This window comes from Mandrillus leucophaeus, unplaced genomic scaffold (assembly GCF_000951045.1).
Source record: "Mandrillus leucophaeus isolate KB7577 unplaced genomic scaffold, Mleu.le_1.0 Scaffold254, whole genome shotgun sequence".
Lineage (NCBI taxonomy): Eukaryota > Metazoa > Chordata > Mammalia > Primates > Cercopithecidae > Mandrillus > Mandrillus leucophaeus.
The window spans coordinates 2745132-2764584 of record NW_012102632.1 but is presented as its reverse complement, the minus strand read 5'-3'; the positions used below and the strand labels follow the sequence as shown (position 1 = coordinate 2764584).

The window sequence follows — 19453 nt, the reverse complement described above, 5'->3', positions numbered from 1 at the left end:
GTTTGAGACCAGCCTGACCAACATGGAGAAACCCCGTCTCTACTAAAAACACAAAATTAGCCTGGCATGGTGGCGCATGCCTGTAATCCCAGCTACTTGGGAGGTTGAGGCAGGAGAATCACTTGAATCCAGGAGGCAGAGGTTGTAGTGAGCTGAAATCACACCATTGCACTCCAGCCTGGGCAACAAGAGTGAAACTCTGTCTCAAAAATAAATAAATAAAATAAAATAAACAGTTGCAACTGGTGATGGGAAGAGGGAGAAAATGGAAAGGCGAAGAGTAGGAGACTTAAAAAGTATTTCTAGTTTTTAATCTAGTCTTGGAAATCCTTTGATATACTCAGAGATAGATCCTGGCAGCCAGGGGAAGTCTGAAAGGGAAAGACGCACAGGAAAGGGATCTGTTGTTTCCTAGGTGACAGGGGTCTTAAAGGCACTCTGTTCTTAAAAGAATAACTTAAAGTTATTCCACCCAAATACTGCGGGCAAAGTAACAGCCCCAACCAGAGCACTCAGACAGAAGACAAAAAGGCTTGTATCGGGATACAAGTGAACCAGAAAGATGAAGAAATCATGGGGAGGCCAGTACCAGCAAGAGGCTACACACATATACACAGTCAGCACACACAACAGAGGAGGGACTGATGGAGTTCAGGACTCAGTAGCTCAAGCAGAGCCACTAAGTGGAGTGATCAGTGAACCTAACCCATTGGGGTTTGGGAAGAAGATATTAGAACCTCTATTAATATTTACTTTTCATCTTGAAAAGACAAAAAATTGCACTTTGCTAAAAGTTAAAATTTAGATTGACATCAGCCCCTCCCTCCACTTGCAAATCAGAAGGTCCTATGTCAGGTACAATATACAAGCTGTGGTGGGAGGTGGCAGGGGTGCAGGAGTTAGATAATGTGGGAGGGGTGTTTAGTTGATTTCAGCATATTGAGATGCACTGCAGTTCCTAGGTATCTGCCCAGACGCAAGGGCTTACCTATTAGGGAGTTTTCACTAAACAAAGCCGCTGGACAAGTAGCTTAAAAAGATTCTTGCAAAGAAACAGCAGACCAAGGATAATTGTAATACAGGTTGAACATCCCAAGTCAAAAAGCCAAAATCTGAAATGCTCTAAAATCCAAAACTTTTTGAGTACCAACATAAGGCCTAAAGGAAATGTCCTTGGGAGCATTTCAGATTTCAGACTTTCAGTTAGGGATGCTTACCCAGTAAGTATATAATGCATATATTCCGAAATCCAAAAAAATCCCAAATCCAAAACACTTCTGGTCCCAAGATTTCAGAGAGGAGATATTCAGCCTGTAATGCAAGCAAAAATGACAACACTAGCTGATACTTCTGTTCCTGGTGCAAGCTATTCATCAGCCAGGAAAAGAAAACATTAAGTTTTACCAAGAAGTCAGCCAAAAAAATTGAAATTATCACAAAGAATTTTTAAAGTAGGTATCTGTGTTAACCATGGTTAATGATGGACCTCGCTCTTCAGATACACACGATGAAAAGTGTGAAGCCATCACAATTAGCAGAAGCTACAGATCCAGAAGATGAGACGAACCTCCACAATGTGTTCAGCAATACTTAACATCATGAGATACTAATTCCAATACTTGTTAAGCAATGCTCACTAAATAGTCATAAATGTTTATAAACTTTTCAAAAGTTTTCTCACTTAATAGCAAAAGACAAAAAGTAACATACCATTTAAAAAATACTTGTTCTTCATATCATGGAAATATGGATGAAATACTGGTGAAGCAATTTAGGGGGGAAAAAGTTCTGATGCATCTTTTTGTCAGGAAGTACTATTGGATGACAAGTAGAAAACATTGCTGACAATCTGAAGAAATAAGTACAGGAATAAATTTTTCAGGGCGTGAGGTTGAGTAGGATAGATGTTTCCAACATGTCTCCTCTTACAGTACCACTGCAGGAAGAAAGACATTAAGGTAGCGATGAAGTGGTGAGGATATATTTCTCAAAATCAATCTACCTTAAAAAAAAAAAAAAAAAGTTTGTTTTATGAGCAAACTAAGTCTAATCCCTGATGGAATGGCTACTTTGACTGAAATGTTTTTTTAAATTTGAGATGGGGCTGGGCACAGTGGCTCACGCTTGTAATCCCAGTACTCTGGAAGGCCGAGGTGGGCACATCACTTGAGGCCAGGAGCTCAATACCAGCCTGAGAAACATGGCAAAACTCCAACTCCACTAAAAATACAAAAATTAGCTGGGTATGATGGCACACTCCTGTAATCCCGGCTACACGGGTGGCTGAGGTAGGAGAACTGCTTGAACCCAGGAGGCGGAGGCTGCAGAGAGTCAAGATCACACGACTGCATTCCAGACTGGACAACAGAGAGAGGCCCTGTCTGTAAAAATATATATATATAAATGTGAGATGGTAGATTCCACATCAAGAATTGAGCAATAGCATTACTAAATAATTCACAGGCAAGACATCCCATGTGCTGAGGCTATCACTGATGTGAAGTTTATAAAATTAAGACCTTTAACATATAGTAGAATATTTACAACTCTTTGGGATGCGATAGGAAGTACCCACAATCTTTGATTCACTTAAATTTCTCTGATCATCTCAAGCTAAAATACTTTTAAAAGAGCTGTAAACTGGCCAGGCGTGATGGCTCACGCCTATAATCCCAGCACTTTGGGAGGCCAAGGCGGGCGGATCATGAGGTCAGGAGTTCAAGACCAGCCTGGCCAACACAGTGAACTCCCGTCTCTACTAAAAGTACAAAAATTAGCTGGGCATGGTGGCGGCACCTGTAGTTCCAGCTACTTGGAAGGCTGAGGCAGGAGAATCGCTTGAACCCGGGAGGCGAAGGTTGCAGTGAACCAAGATTGCACCACTGCACTCCAGTCGGGGGGGGGACACAGAGAGACTTTTGTCTCAAAAAATAAATAAATAAATAAAGCTGTAAACTTAAATATTAGTATTATGTGTATTTTTTGCACAAAGAGAAAGTATTCCACATTTTCTGACCTTTCTGAGATTGTAAATGGCCACTAGTAAACTTCAAAGTAATAAATACATCTCATTTGAATTTTCAGAGTGAAAGTTATATGTCATCACTGAGACAGAAAGGAACTACTTTCAGAGACTCGTAGTATGGAGAGTGCATATAAAAATGGCTATTTGGAAATATTTTCATCATTATATGACTGTGTTGTGAAAACCTATTAATAGTGTGACATCTACAAACACTTTCACATCTACACAACTAAAAAACTTGTAAGCAGAACTTTTCTAACTTGATTTAAAATCTTTGAAAGAATTTCAATAAGCTTCGAACCTATTTGTTTTTTATGTGTTTTTGTTGTTGTTTGGGGTCTTGCTCTGTCACCCAGGCTGGAGTTCAGTGCCGCAATCACAGCTCACTGTAACCTCGAGCTCCAGCCCCCACTTATTAACAAAGTAAATGTGCAGCACCTTCTGATTAACATGCAAAAACTATGTATTCACATCAAGAAAATGAATATTTACCAGCCAGATTTAAATTTAAAAAAATTTATCTTTGGAAAATTGGTAAATAGGATTGAAAATTTTAGTAGGTATAGTTTTCCTTCCATCTGAATCTGCTTCTCTAGAAGGTATCTTTTTCAGCTCTAACAGCCCTTAAGACCAAATATTGAAATAAACTGAAATCAGAACCAGAAGTTTGAATCATTCAAAAGGTGTTAAAATAAGGTTTTCAAAAATAGTAAATGTCCAAAAAATTTTATTTAAAAAACATTGCTTTTTAAAAAGTTCATTATAAATTGTATATAATATATTCTACTTCAACATCATCTCATGCTGCTCTTGATCATATTGCTGTTTTTAAAAATGAGTATATTATACTTATTTATATATGTATAAAATATATATAAACAAGTATATTATAAATTATATATCATATATACTATGTCAACATTATCTCATACTTCTTGTGTGTATATTTTATGTGTATGTTATTACTCAGAAAAATTTATTATTACTTTAAGCATATAAATAAACATATTTGGGGTGGGTGCTTATAGGTATTGGAAACTACCATTAAAGGGCAGGAGGTCTATGACCATCCAGGAATAGGGAAGAAGACAACCATAAAAAGCAAACAAGAGAGCACTAAGAAGGAAAAGTAGCACAGACAATGCGACACACATATATGGACTGCCCAACACAATGCAACGCAGTAACAGAAAACTTGTTCTGGAATAATCCAAGCCTGAGACAATGCCAAGGGGATAGAATCTCAGCAGCAAACAGCAACCAACATAAAAATGAGCAAGCGCACAGCACAGAGAGGGCAATATTCAAACTGGTTCATTCCTTCATCAGGAATTTATTGGCTCTTCGACATTCCTGCAGAAGAATTAGGAAGGAGGCTTACCCTCGTAGCCATCAAGACTTAAAACTGTGAGAACTAAAGCAATCTGGGACTGGTGCTGAGACAGAAAAACATAGCAAAGGGACAATGAATAAGCCAGCAAACAGATTCACATATATTGGAGAACTTACTCTATAACAGACATAAAGTTACATATTCAATAAATGTTGCTGGAACAATTAAAAAAAAGAATTTATTGGCTCTTTATTTTGCATGTCTGTGGTAGATACTGGAATAAACCATGAACTTGGCAGAGAATTTGCCTTTGAGGAGATCGTAGGGTAGTGGAGAAATTAAGCATGTAAACATATGACTAAAGAGCAGTGTGATCAACTGAATTTCAATGATCTCTGTAGGGGAAAAAAAAAAAAAAAAACTGCGACCAAGAACTGAGCTTCTGTAGTAAGACACTCATGCCTAGACACATTTATCAATCTCCTAGTTAGTAAGACTTTGTGATTAAATGTGTAATGCTCTTGACTAGAACTTTATATAGTTTACTTTCTAATTAAATTAAGCACAGTTCTGTAGTATATACAGCAAGCACAGACCTATGTTGGGGCCCTGATATATTTCCAATTTCCCAATACTTGAAATTGTTTTTGTTCAGATCTAGTTGCTATTTCTCTTCTACTCAGATTGTCCCCTCATCTGAGACGCTCACCATTCTTGCTTCATGTTAGCCTGTACTGAAGTGCTTGCCTCCTGAGTCTAAGGCCTTGTCTTCAGCCTCTGTGTATGCCCTAATCAGAGTTACAGTGTTGTCATCACCTGCATCATAGGGGCATTTTCTCCCTTCCAATACCCTCTGCACAAATATTGTGCATTACTGATCACGAGGGAGTGCTTCTCTTTCCAGGCCAGAGACCCTATGGCCCTCTGACTTTCTTGAATCTCAGCACCCTGCATTTTCTGGCCAGTTAACTCGGCATTCTGTCTGCACTTGAGGAGCTGGCAGAGTGGTTTTTAAATGCTCTCATTTAATAGAAGAATAACATAGACTGAGTTCAACAATACTAAACTTTCTAGACCTGCAGCAGGTCAGGAATTTTACTGCTCAACCATTTCAGACCAACAGTCATGTCAGTTACATTAACATTCATTTTAACCTTAGAGTCAAAATAATACTTACCAATATTTTTAACCAGTACAATAATGTGACTTCATAGCTTGTAAGAATTCGGTTTCCTTCCCATTTCTCATCGTACATATTATATTGTACAAATCCATATTTAGCCTAAATGGGTTTTTCAAATGTATTTTTCAAATGTTTTTACTTTTGCGCATAAAACATCAAATCTATGCTATTATCCAAAGAATAATGACTGTTTTGAATGAAACACTTCCAATGTATTCAATTATTTCATTAAAAAATTATCACACACGCACACTATATGTCTAGTTGTCTACTAAGCATAAGAAGTATAAAGATCACTTCTCTTCTTTGGAGCTCACAGTACGGTAAAGGGGACAGATATGACAACAAATAATTTGATACGTAAGACAACATGATAAGCAGATCAATGGCCAGGGCCATTCAGACAAGGGAAAGAACACTCACTCTGCTTGGGAAAGTAGCAGAGGACTTCACAGAAGAGGTGATGCTATGGCTGAGTTTTTAAGGGTAAACAGCCTTCTAGATGAACGAAAGAAAGAGCATTTCAGACAGAGAGAAATGCATGCTTACAATGTGCAAAGGGCAGAAGAAGCCTGCAGTGCTCAGTGTTACAGAAGGAGAAGATGAGAGTGGGGAGACAAGAGGCTAGAAAAAAGCCTCTTGTCTTAAGAGAGGAGACCTCTCTTAAGGAGCTTTGTATACAACAGAAGCCATCTGTTTGCTACCCAGGAGGTTCTGATCAGCCACTGAAAGACCTTAGTCAGAGGTGCTGCACAATTAGATTTGTGTTTTCTAAGATCAGTTTGACCACAGCTTGAGAAATAAACTGGAAGAGGCAAGATGGAAGGCAAGGGAAGCAGGTGTGACACTCTTGCCTAGTCCAGCTTAGAAATGCTAAAAGGCTGGACAAAAACAGTGACAGGACAATCGAAAGGAGAGAATAGATTTAAGAGGCATTTCAGAGGCAAAATCAACAAGACCTGGTGACAGGATAGACAAGGGGTGTGAGTAAGAGAGCCGTGTCTATTAAGACTCCTGGGTTTCTGAGGATGACCAAATCATCCCCACAACAAAATTATTGCTCCCTAGCTGTGGTGCCATCTGCCAACTTTCAACCCACAGCAAATTTCATTTCCAAAGTAGAAACCATGAGTAAACAGAAATAATTTCTAACTTATAAGATACCAGATCTTAAACTCATCAAGTGCTGATACATGCAGTGATGGTAACCAATAAGTAGAGTGAAAGTATTTAAATCATAAAAGGTTTCCCTCTACTAACCACTAAAAGCTACAAAGTGTCCAACATAAAATTCTAGAGTGAGTAAAGGAAGTCATGATGAAGTGAGATAATATTCTTAGGGAATTCTGTATCCAAAGCAAATACCAACGAATCAATTAATAGTCCCCAAGTCTCCATGCACCTGCCAGGACTGACCAGGTCACGACAGGACATAATAAAATACAGTGTCCACTCCCAGTGAGCTTACCTTCCTCTCGAACTCAGTCGGGGCACAGTTCCTCATAAATATTTAACTTAAGTTGCAAAGTAGACAGATCAACTTGTCACATTAACACCAGGAGGTTAAGCTGAAAATCATAGGCTGATAGCCTCCATTTCAATGAATATTCTACTAGTCACACTTCTATTGGTTTTTAAAGATAGTTTTATATAAGGTATTTTATAATTACAATTTTAAAATGCAGTCTGTATTCACAAAAATTAGTTGTACAATTTCAACTAATTTTTGACACAGGAAAAATACACATACTTTGCTTTACTCTCATATAAAACACTGATTATTCGGCTGTAGTAATCCAGATTTAAGATGCTGATGAGTCTTCGTAAAGGACTTCATCTACCTTCATGTCGTTTTCATTCACTGGGACCTGGAGGCAAATCTGTTCTTTGAAAGCCAACGCTAGGGTGTAGGGCTTCACTTCCTGATGCTGCAAACAGCGCTTCAAGTAGGCATCATAGTAGCCCTTGCCCCTCCCCAGTCGGTTGCCATGTTTGTCAAACCCAAGGCCTGGCATGAAGATGAGATCGAGTCCCCCTGCGGAAAAGAGGAACAAATTTAAGAGGATTAATTGTTTCTGAAAGATCATTTCAGGATGTGCTTTTTGTTTTGTAATGACATCTATTCTTTCTCTGATTTCTAAAAACAATTTGTGACCATTAATAGCCAAAAAGCACAGAGCTGGACAAAAAAGGAAATAAAACTTACTCAGCAACTCAGTTAAGTCTCTTATTCATCCTTCCAATAGATACTTTACATATATCTGTACAAAAGTGCCAGATTCCCAGGCCTCATTCATAACTAGTTAAATAAAGAGAATCTCCAGAGATAGATAGGGCCCTCTTTTTTTAGTATCCTGGTGATTCTCCATACCTGTCAGGTTTGGAAATCAACGCCCCAGGATAATGACAGTTGGAGGGCGGGAGAGGGTCAAGGAGGAGCCATAAAGGACAGAGCTGTTCTCAGGGTCAGTGAGCAGAAAGTCCACTGTCAGGCATACCAAGCAGTTCAGACAGCCTACTCCCTCCTCATTTCCCCTCCCATTGGAGAGGCAAGGCCAGGCTGCCAGGCTTCCCCAGATTCATGTGAGAGCAGGCTTTGACCTACTCAGAGACATTCCAAAGGTACAAGATGGGGACCCACAACTAGTCCTCTAGCTAGAACCCTCTCAAGTAACACGAAAACCAGAACTGGCTATGACATTATCAAGACAGAATGCTGAAGCTCAGGGTGGGAGGCAGGGTCCTGGAGGCTGTAAAAACCCAACTGCAGGAAGGGTGTGTGAGGATTCCCATGAAGATGGCAATAAAGGTCACTAGGTGAAGGACCTCCATGAGGGAATGGTACTCCAGCCTCTGGCAAGAAACATGGGGTACCAGTGTTAGCACAAGAGCCACATTACATCTGCAACCCAGTGGTCCGCCCTGTGGCCTCCTTGTACTGAGTCTTGGCCTCCTGACAGCTGTCCTGGGGGCTTCTGGGTGACCCATAGCTTAATCGTGGACTAACCATTCACATAGCATTGCTGGCAAGATATACCAGGGTTGGAAGCCATGAATTCTCTGGAACAGGGTGTTCAGAGTAGAGAAGATCAGACTGCTAGTACGGCTGGCCCCCGCTATCAGCAGATATTCTGACTACCTACAGAACTGTGAGGTGAACTCAGCTTCTCTCTGGCTCCCAGCATACACTGGTCACCCCTGCCTGCCAAAATCCAGCAAAGCATGCCTCAGATTACAGTAATGACCTTCCCCTGTAAACCTGCTTGTCTACTTCAATTCCAACTTGCTAAAAAGATCCCAGTCACTGACTTTTGTCTTTCCTCCCTGCCCCGTCCAGCTCATTGACAGTGGACTGTGAATTTGGACTTTACTCCCTCGTGTCCTCTTTCTGTTGCCAGAGCACCATCAGGCTTGAAGTTCAGTTCTGTCTTCCATACCTAGAACACACAATGCGCATACCTTTCTAAGGATTCCTGCCTCTTTACAGTATGACAACGTGCTCTGTAAGGTCCTCTGGAGGACACACAGTCTCTTCCCTTCATGAAGTGGCAGTTCAGTTAGTACAAAATATATCCACATGTAATATCCATTCCAATGCACAGCAGCAGTCTCTGCCAAATGCCTCAAAAGCAACAGAGACAAATACTAGAGACCTCAGCAGCGGGACAGCAAACGCTGGGTGGTCAGGGAAGAATTCATGGAAAACTCAACTTGACCTGGATTTTTAAGATGTGTCAGAGTTGGGTCTAAATATCTTTCAGAAACCAAAAGAAGGGTGGCAAGAGCCGAGTGAGGGAGTAGGAAGTGGGGAGCAGTTTACTTGCTGGGACAGAAGGATCAAGCTGAGGAGTAGCAGAAGACATGAATGTAGAGTTCACCAGGTACAGGCATGGAGATTTGGGGTCAAAGGCACAGAGACCCCCTAGAACACAATAGCAAAAAACCAAATAACCCAATTAAAAACTGGGCAAAAGACTTAAACAGGCTGAGCACGGTGGCTCATGCTTGTAATCCCAGCACTCTGGGAGGCCGAGGCGGGTGGATCATGAGGTCAGGAGATAGAGATCATCCTGGCTAACACGGTGAAATCCCGTCTCTACTAAAAATACAAAATATTAGCCAGGCGTGGTGGCAGGTGCCTATAGTCCCAGCTACTCAGGAGACTGAGGCAGGAGAATGGCATGAACCCGGGAGGTAGAGCTATCGCACCACAGAACTCCAGCCTGGGCGACAGAGTGAGACTCTGTCTCAAAAACAAAAAAGACTTAAACATACATTTGTCCAAAGAAGACATACAAATGGCCAACAGGCATATGAAAATATACTCAACATCACTGATCATCAGGGAAATACAAATAAAATCTTCAATGAAACATCACCCCACACTCACGAGGATGTCCAATATCCAAAAAATAGAAAACCACAAATGTTGGCAAGGATGTGGAGAAATTAGAACCCTTGTACACTGCTGGTGGGGATGTAAAATAATGCACCCATTAAAGAAAAGAGTATACGGGTTCCTCAACAAATTAAAAGCAGAACTACCATATGGCTCAGCATTCCCACTTCTGGGTATCTATCCAAAAGGATTGCAAGTCAGGGTCTTGAAGAGATATTTGCACTCCCACGTTCACTGCACCATTATTCCCAAGAGCCCACATATGGAAACAACCTAAGTATGCATCGATGGATGAACGAACAAACAAAATGTGGTACATATATTCAATCAATATTATTCAGCCATATTAAAGAAGGAAATTCTGCAGTATGTAACCCATGGATGAGCCCAAAGGATATTATGCCAAGTGAAATCAGTCAGTCACAAAAAGACAAATACTTTATGATGCCACTTACATGTGCTATCTAGAGTAGTCAAAATCTTAGAAACAGAAAGCAGAACGATGGTTACCAGGCGCAGGAGAAAGCGGGAGACAGAGAGTTGCCATTCAACGGGTACAGAGTTTCATTCATGCAAGATGAAAAAATTCTAGAGATCTGCTATACAACTGTGCTTACAGTTAACAATACTTTCCCAGACACTTACAACTTTCAGGAGGGTAGATCTCACATTATACGTTATTTACCACAATAAAAAATTTTAAAAAGCAAAGAGACCAAAAGAGAAGCCAGGAGAATAGTCAGGATTCCCACCAGAGTCAATACACAAGAAAGAAAAGGCAGAATTTTGGAACATCCACATTTAGGCAGTTGGAGGAAAAGAATGAAGAAATGAAACAGAGATAAGAAAACAACGTTCTCAAATCCCTTGAGCAAGAGTTAATCTTACTGCCTCTTTTCTTGTTACTCCCTGTACTTTGATCACAGCTCTCACTGAAGTCTACCTTGTACCACAGTTGATGGTACACGTCTCTGTCTCCCTCACCAGACAGAAAATTTCTTTGAGGGCCATAATTTTTCCAAGTCCTCTTTCATCCTTGGATTTTAATAGAATTTTAGGCCAAAGAAACTCTGAAAAATGAGTATTTGGCTTGCAGAATGGATCAATCCCAGCATGACATCCCCTATTTTAGTAATTCCAAAGTACATAAATTTAGCTCAAAGAGGCAAAAAAATAAAATAAAATAAGAAAAATACAACTTTGTATGGCTGCTTTTTCAAAATGAGTTTTACACTTGAGAAGCAAGAGGAGAATGGTTTTTGGATTTTCAGGTAACCAAAGCTCAGAAAAGGCCCTTCCTACGTGGAGGTCCTTGCATCATACATGGGGTATTGTTGTTGTAGCCCTGCTCACAGAACTGTTCCTGCTGCTCCCTTCAACCACAGGGATCACAGGCTGCTCCTGGCCTCAGGTCCTTAAGATATACTTCCTGGTCTGCTCCCACTTCTGCTACTTGGTAAATCCAAGTGTTCTCCTTGAAACACATTGTGTATTCTTTGTTTGACTTTATTTGTTGTCACCCTTGAAGCTCTTCCTGTGTCTTACCACCATCTCCACATGCATCACCCACCCGCCACACACACCCCTGGGGCTCCTCACACTTCGGGAACACTATGCTGGATGTTTTTCCTCCTCAAAGGTGACAGCTCAGTGGGGTTTAAAAATCATGCAGAGGCTCAACAAGCTTCCCTCACACACACTGGTCCCACTAATAGAGGTAGACACCAGAGACACCTTCACACACCACAAGGTTAGAACTCAATAGGGGAGACAGAAGAAAAAACTTAGTCCATGCACAGTTCATATGCCTCTGGTATGGCTCTATTTTCAAATCACCAAGGGCTCATTAATAGTGTCCACTGACAGCACAATGTGCAAGAGCCAACCTGCTCTGATTTTGTTTAATCCTGTGTGCACTTACTTCACATTCGGTGCTAGTGGGCACAGAGCTCTCTAGATGTCACAAGATTGTTCTGCAGAGTCACGGTTTGTTGAGTGTTTTTCTCCAGGTTTCACTAGCTTCTAATGTGATCTTGCATTCCAAAACTGCAAAGGTAACCTTTGGAAAACTCACCCAACCCACACACACTGCATTTATTTGCTCAAAAACATCTTCTGTCTTTTCATTTGGTGCTGGCTCTGAAACAGCAGTGCCCTCTGGAGTCAGTCTGATGTGGTGACTCCACATCAGAGGGCATGGGCCCTCAGGCTATTTCTTAGCTGTGTGATCACAAGCAAGCTACTGCAATCTCTGTGCTTCCATGTGTTTTCTTATCTGTAAAATGGAGCTGGTCATGAAAACTGTATGAGATAATGCAGCGTATCTGTTCACAACAATTATATTTATTAGGATAACTTTCTACTTTTTTTTTTTAAAGAAATCTCAGGCACTATTTCTTGAACCAGGTAGCAGGGAAAGAGGTATAGTTTCTCCAATACTTCAAGTATTTTTTTTTTTTTTTTAGAGATGAAGTCTTGCTCTGTCGCCTGGGCTGCAGTGCAGTGGCCGGATCTCAGCTCACTGCAAGCTCCGCCTCCCAGGTTTATGCCATTCTCCTGCCTCAGCCTCCCATGTAGCTGCGACTACAGGCGCCCGCCACCTCGCCCAGCTAGTTTTTTGTATTTTTTAGTAGACACAGGGTTTCACTGCGTTAGCCAGGATGGTCTCAATCTCCTGACCTCATGATCTGCCCGTCTTGGCCTCCCAAAGTGCTGGGATTACAGGCTTGAGCCACCACGCCCGGCCTTCAAGTATTTTTTGACCAGAGCTTTTATAATCTTACCTTAGAACTGGCTCTTACATGTTCCCTCAGCAAAGGGGTTCAGCAGAGCAAAAAAAAAGACGAAGAAAACCAGGGGAGAATGAAGGTATAGGATGCAGATTAGCAAATTTTTCCTACAAAGGACCAGAGAATCAATAATTTAGGCTTTGCAGGCCTTAGGGTCTCTGTTAGAACAACATAACTCTGCTGTGTAGTATGAAAGCAGCCAAAGACAAATGTAAATGAATGAGTTTGGCTGTGTTCTGATAAAAGTTTGTTTACAAAAACAGACAGAGGGCCAGATTTGGCCCGTGGGGCTGCAGTGTGATAACCCCCATCATAGAACATAAGGAAAGAGAGTTTCAGGGACAGAGAAGTAGACACAGTGTCAAATGTGGCAGAATGGACAAGTAAGGTAAGGACACAAAAATATCTAATAGATTTGGCAACTAGGGAATCAACGGGGCAAGGATAATATCAGTGGAGAGATGGGGACAGATGCTGAGCTGCAGAATCTTCGTTGAACAGGAAAAAAGCCTAGGTAGTAGGCCTTGAAAAAAAATGAAGAAGTAAGACTCTATAAATGCCTCTACTTCCTGAGACAGAAGTATTAGGCTCTGAGGATTCAGTTCGCCTTCACAAAACATTCTTATTAATTCTGGCAGCGAGGCAGCCTGGGCCCCTGACACCTCCTAAGATGTCCTGAACTCAGACTCCCTGGCCTGAGCTTTGCAGAATATAATCAGTTCAGCCAGTGGACTGTCTTTACTGTAATACTGAAGAGAAGGCTGAAAATAAGTGTTAGAGCCCATGAAGTATATGGACACCTGCCTACCTGCACAACTTTGCTCCTGTGATGCTGTTCTTCATTCCTGTAAGGGCCTTCTACTCTTTTTGTTAACTTATTTATCATAACAATTATAATATCACAAATCTTAAACTTCCATCGAGTCCACCCAGTCCATGCAGTTTGGTGTGACCAGCTCTTATCCTATACTGTAAGAATGCCTGTGGTCCGTTAAGTAGTAGGACTCCTTCTCCCTTCCTTCTGGGAGCAGAGCTTTTGTCTTTCCCCAGAGAATTTGAGCTCAATTCTATTTACTATGAAAAAAAAGAATGACAGTGAAGGATATAAGGACTATAATGAGTAGTCTTGTTATATTTATTTTAGCTTCCTGACTATATCCAAGGAGTGACTTGTTCAGATTACCCCATGAGACACCTAACTCTTAACCAAAGTCCTGCTTCTAAAAGAGAAGGACAGCACAGAAACTAACATTTGTACAGTGCCTACAATGTGTCGGGCAAGATGCCATACCCTGGAAAGAGAAGGATAAATAAAACCAGCTGGTCAGTACATCTACCTAGGGAGGCAGGAGGGTGGGAACTATTATCCCCATTTCACAAAAGAATAAACTGATGCTCAGAGAGGTCAAATTACTCCCTAAAGTCATTCAACTCATAAGAGACTCAGCTTATAAGAGATGAAGCTGAGGGCTTGCTGTTCCAAATGGATAATGATTCAACAATATACATGGCTTCTATTGCCAAAAGATACAAATGAGATTAAGTAAAGATATGGAGGAAACACAACAAGGCCAAGCATCTTGGAGGCAGTAGAGGAGAGGGGTTTAAGTGTGTAAGATTCTAGACAGGCTGCCTAGGTCTGAATCCAGCACTACCACTTAATAGCTATGAAACATCAGTCAAAATTACCTTCACCCAAAATCTAGAATGGATAAGCATATTAAGATGTAAAGAGTCTCTAAGCTATTAATACCAAATGTCAACTTAATCAACTGCAGCATGCCTACTCCTCAGGCCACGTGGCTGATTACAGAGAGACACAGGCACTTCCATCAGACATGCTTCTAAAACATGAAGAAGCTGAAATCCTAAAATAAAATACAGAACCAATAATTCATGATAGCTCTTGAGGCAGAACTGTCAAAAAATCAATACCATATGTTTTGAATTCATTATGATTGCCTTAGAAAGAACAGACTGAAGCACAACCTCCTTGAAACACTCTTCATATATAACAGTACAGCACATAGAAGGTAATAAAACCTTTTACATGACTGCAGCAATAAAATACATTCAACTTCTGATTATATATAAAAATTGGGTTTTAAAAAAAATATGGTTCCCTGCAAATCTATAACATACTTAAGGAGTAGTTAACTGAGCCACCTATTATAGACCGCTAATTTTTAAAAATTACACTGTAAACACACCTTCACTCTTTCTGCTATGAATGGTCACAACCTATTTTGGTCATCTGGGAATATTCACACCGAATCAAACACACTGTAGTAAGAATCATCTATTAAAGACATGATCATCATAATTGATCACTTCTGCATTGTTACTGTAAAATTCTTTCTTTTAACTTGGATACTAACATTTGCACCAGAATATAGGGACCATATCTGTCACAAAAGCATTAGAAATAAGTACCAACCCCATGTGAGATAGCCCTTCTCCTAGTATCCCTGGGTGACACAGGTCATTCTGCTAATCAGTTAATGAGGTATTCAGAATATAAGACAATCTGTGTGTGTCTTATATTTAAAACCTAAGTGTATTATGGGTTCGAGGCTTTCACTCAACCTTATGAACACTACGTGTTTAAATGAAGGAAGTAGGAGGTGACAGGAATTTATACTCTTCTAAGTAAAGCTGAAAAAGCAAATAAGAAATGTGAATAATATTTAGCGACTTTGCTGCTGAAGATCTCACAGCAGCACTCTCCTCCTACCTAATCCAAAGAGCCTAGAAAAATATCAAGGACAACAGGCCAGAAGTCAAGATAAAATGGGTTATAGAAACCAATCCTTCTATCCATAATACAGGTTCACCCCTTTAAGGATATCACAGGAAGGATACGAAAGAAGAGTGGCTATCTCTGAAACAAGGTATTAAGTAACAGGAGACTTGGATGAGAAGAATATTTTACACTTTCACAGTACTCTTCTGCATGGTTTAAATTTTTATCATGTGCATATGGAATCAAATTTTTAAAAATATCATCCTTATAGTACATCAAGGACAAGAGCCTTGGAGGCAGTCCTGCACAGCAGTTTATCTGTGCAGGCTTCTACAGAGACTACCTGGGCTTGAATCCCATAACTACCATTACTAGATAAGAAACATTAGTAAAGTTACTGAATTAGTAAAGTTACTCTCTTTGAAACCCAATTTCTTCTCCTTCAGACAAAAATAATGCTATCTATTTTACAGGGACTAAATAAAGGAGGTAAAACTCTAGTAAGTGTTCAATAAATTACAGCTGTATTATACTTGGGGATATGAATAATGCCTATCCTCTTCCTGTTGACTCTGAAAGTTATTTCTTGAGTCATAATACTAACACTCCAAGAGCCAGCTTGCAGATTTCCTATCAGCCCAAACCATGGGCAAGGGTCGGCCTAGCTCTCTACCGCCACCTCCTGTCAGCTAGCAACATGCAGGTGAGAGCAGTCAGTAAGAAACTGCTCAAGCCTTAGGCAGAGCAGGAGCCGTGATGGCTCACTGAAATACACAGTCTCCGAAACAGGTGTGATAGGAAAGCATTCCTCTGTTAGAAACAGCCTTTCTCTTTTAAAGGATCCTTTGAGGTGTATCTGTTTACAAACCAAGAAAAATGAAGTTGCTCTTTTACAATCCCTTTCAGCACATTCAGCTGTGTGCTAGACACTGTGCTAAGCTCTTTGCAAACATGACTTAATTTAATCTTCCCAACAGTTCTGTGAGGTATATATTGTTATCCCCTTTTTTCAAATGGGAAAATCAAGATGATGTAATTTGCCCAAAGTCATACAGCTAGGATATGCAGGCATGGGAATGTGAATGGTGGTGTAGCTCTAGTGAAGTGTGGAAACTCTTTGTTCTTTGCCTATGAAATTAAAGCAGACAGGGAAAGCTCTGCTTATTTGCCTTGGTGGCAGAATCAGTCAAACTGGATGCAGCAGCTGTACCAGTCAGGTCAGGACCATGGTGAGGGACAGATGGCACACTCAAACCAAGGAAACGAGAAAAGATTAATAAAGAGATGGAGATGCTTAGAGAAAGCAAGAGAGATGGTACAGTCCCTGGGGTAGCTGACCGTACCATCAACTTGGCCTGAAGGTGCAAGGGGCAGGAATGCGGAGGGCATGGTTATAAGAACCCGCAGAGCTGCGATGAGAAGGTTGCCTGACTGGAGTGTGGATGTACACTGGGGGCGAGGGGTAACACCCTGCAGCCTCTGGTCTTCATTGCTGCCTGCTGATGTAGTCCACAGAGGCTGGTCTTCCCCACCACTGAGCAAGTAGAAAAGACAGACAGTGGATCTAGAGGAGGCCAACCAAAATCACCTAGCAAAAGACCGAAATGTGGTTATTATCAGTGGTTACTCTTGGCTTGGAGATTTGGGCTTATTTTTAATTTATTCTTTATGTCTTATCTTTATAATAAGAACAAAGTTATTTCCTTTAGAAAAAAAATTTTTTATCAATACTCAGAAAAATTTCCAGTCTTCTTTTTGAAGATGTACTTCAAACATGCTAGCTATTTTCTTAAGTATGTTTTTTATATCTTAAGCCTACTACATTGTCTAGAAAATAACTCTAAAATTATGTCAACAGATAATAATAATTTGATTTATACTATTTTCTTAGTCAACATCATCATCACCATCACCATAAACAACTACAATTGTATATGAAAGAAGCAAGCTAGGTTGCTGCAGACTGAAAAGTGGGAATGGTGTCCCAATACTTTACCACTGGGGTTTGCAAACTATAGCCTGCAAGTCAAATCTGGTCCACTGCATGATTTTATAAATAAAGTTTCAATGGGACACAGACATGCTCTGTCTTCACACTAAAATAGCAGAACTGAATCACTGCAACAGACACAGACACTGTATGGACCACAAAGCCCCAAATATTTACTATCTGGCCCTCTGCAGAAAAAGCACCCTGCCAATCCCTACTTTATAGCTTCTGCCATAAGGTTAACAACAACAACAAAAATCTATGTATCAGCTTATCCTATCTTAGCAGATATTGACAAAAATAAATCTTACTGGAAAAAAAATATAATTTAAACTCTCTTTACTGCAGATATGTAAAAATGCTCTGTAGAAAATAGGATCCACATCAGCAGTAGCTTAATCTAAATGGCATTTCTAAATGTTATATTTATTTGGTATCTGAGTTGTTGATAATCAGATGGACCTAAAAATGAAACGGAGAAGACATTACAAAACTTCCTATGATTTTTCACTAACTGTAGGCAACCCCTGCTTGTCTGATTTTACTCATCTGTAAAATGGGTGGATGGAACTTCTCAGTATCTTTTTTATTAACTTTCATATTAGGTTCAGGGGTACATGTGCAGGTTTGTTATACAAGTAAACTCATGTCCTGAGGATTTGGTGTACAGATTATTTCATCACCCAAGTACTCAGTATAGTACCCATTAGGTACTTTTCCTGATCCTTTCCCTTCTCCCACTTCCCACCCTCAAGGAGGCCTCAGTGTCTGTTGTTCCCCTCTTTGTTCCATGTGTTCTCATCATTTAGCTCCCACATATAAGTGAGAACATGCGGTATTTGGTTTTCTGTTCTTGTGGTGGTTTGCTTAGGATAATAGCCTCCAGCTCCATACATGTTGCCACAAAGGACATGATCTCATTCTTTTCTATGGTTGCATGATATTCCATGGTATATATGCACTACATTTTCTTTATTCAGTCCACTAGTGATGAGCATTTAGGCTGATTCCATGTCTTTGCTATTATGAATAGTGCTGCAATGAACATATATGTGTATGTGTCTTTATGGTTGAATGATTTATATTCCTTTGGGTATAGACTCAATACTGGGATTGCTGGGTCGAATGGTAATTCTGTCTTTAGTTCTCTGTGGAATCACCACATTGCTTCCCACAGTGGCTGAACTAATTCACGCTCCTACCAGCAATGCATAAGCATTCCCTTTTCTCTGCAACCTCACCAGCATCTGTTATTTTTTGACTTTTTAACAATAGCCATTCTGACTGGTATGAGATGGTAACTCTCTGTGGTTTCGATTTGTATTTCTCTAATGGTGAAAAAATTTGAGCATTTTTTCATATGCTTGTTGGCCATGTATATGTCCTCTTTCAAAAAGTATCTGTACATGTCTTTGCCTACTTTTTTAATGTGTTTGTTTGTTTTCTTCTTGTAAATTTAAGTTATTTATAGATTCAATATCTCAGATCTCTTTAGAATCAAAGCTTAGTGACTCTGAGAATTTAAGGAAAATTCCTTGTTTATCTGTGTGACTCAATCAAGAAATAAATTAAGCCAGTCACACACAAAAACAAACATTATATGATCCTAATTAAATGAAGTCTTGAAAGTAGTCAAACTCATAGAATCAGAAAGTAGAATGGACCAGAGGCTGAAGAAAGGGGGGAAAGAAGAACCGTTCAATGGGTATAGAGTTTCAGATATGCAATATGACAAATTCTGGAGATCTGTTGCACAGCAATGTCAATATACTTAATACTCCTGAACTGTACCTTTAAAATGGTTAAGATGGTAAATTTTGTTATGTGTTTCCTTACCACAAAAAAAAAAGAAAGAAAGAAATTAGGCATTGAGGGAAGAGTCTAAAGGGCAGTCCATCCTATGCTCATGTTCATGTGAGGGTGTATTCAACAAAGAAAAGTCTCTTGAAAGCAGTGAAGAACAATTTCTTCAGATACAGAAATATAAGGGT

The 19453-nt window shown here is 40.1% G+C and overlaps 1 protein-coding gene across 5 annotated transcripts in view; it reads right to left on the bottom strand.

Annotated features, from left to right (window-relative positions):
* Positions 1-7104: 7104 nt before the first annotated feature.
* Positions 7105-19453, bottom strand: part of LOC105542248 (5-formyltetrahydrofolate cyclo-ligase) — a 77748-nt gene continuing 65399 nt past the window's right edge. For all 5 annotated transcript variants that reach the window (XM_011983704.1, XM_011983705.1, XM_011983703.1 and 2 more), the window contains exon 3: positions 7105-7576. In XM_011983704.1, the coding sequence (XP_011839094.1) occupies positions 7344-7576 (233 nt within the window). In that variant the 3' untranslated portion in view covers positions 7105-7343. The remainder of the gene's footprint in view (positions 7577-19453) is intronic.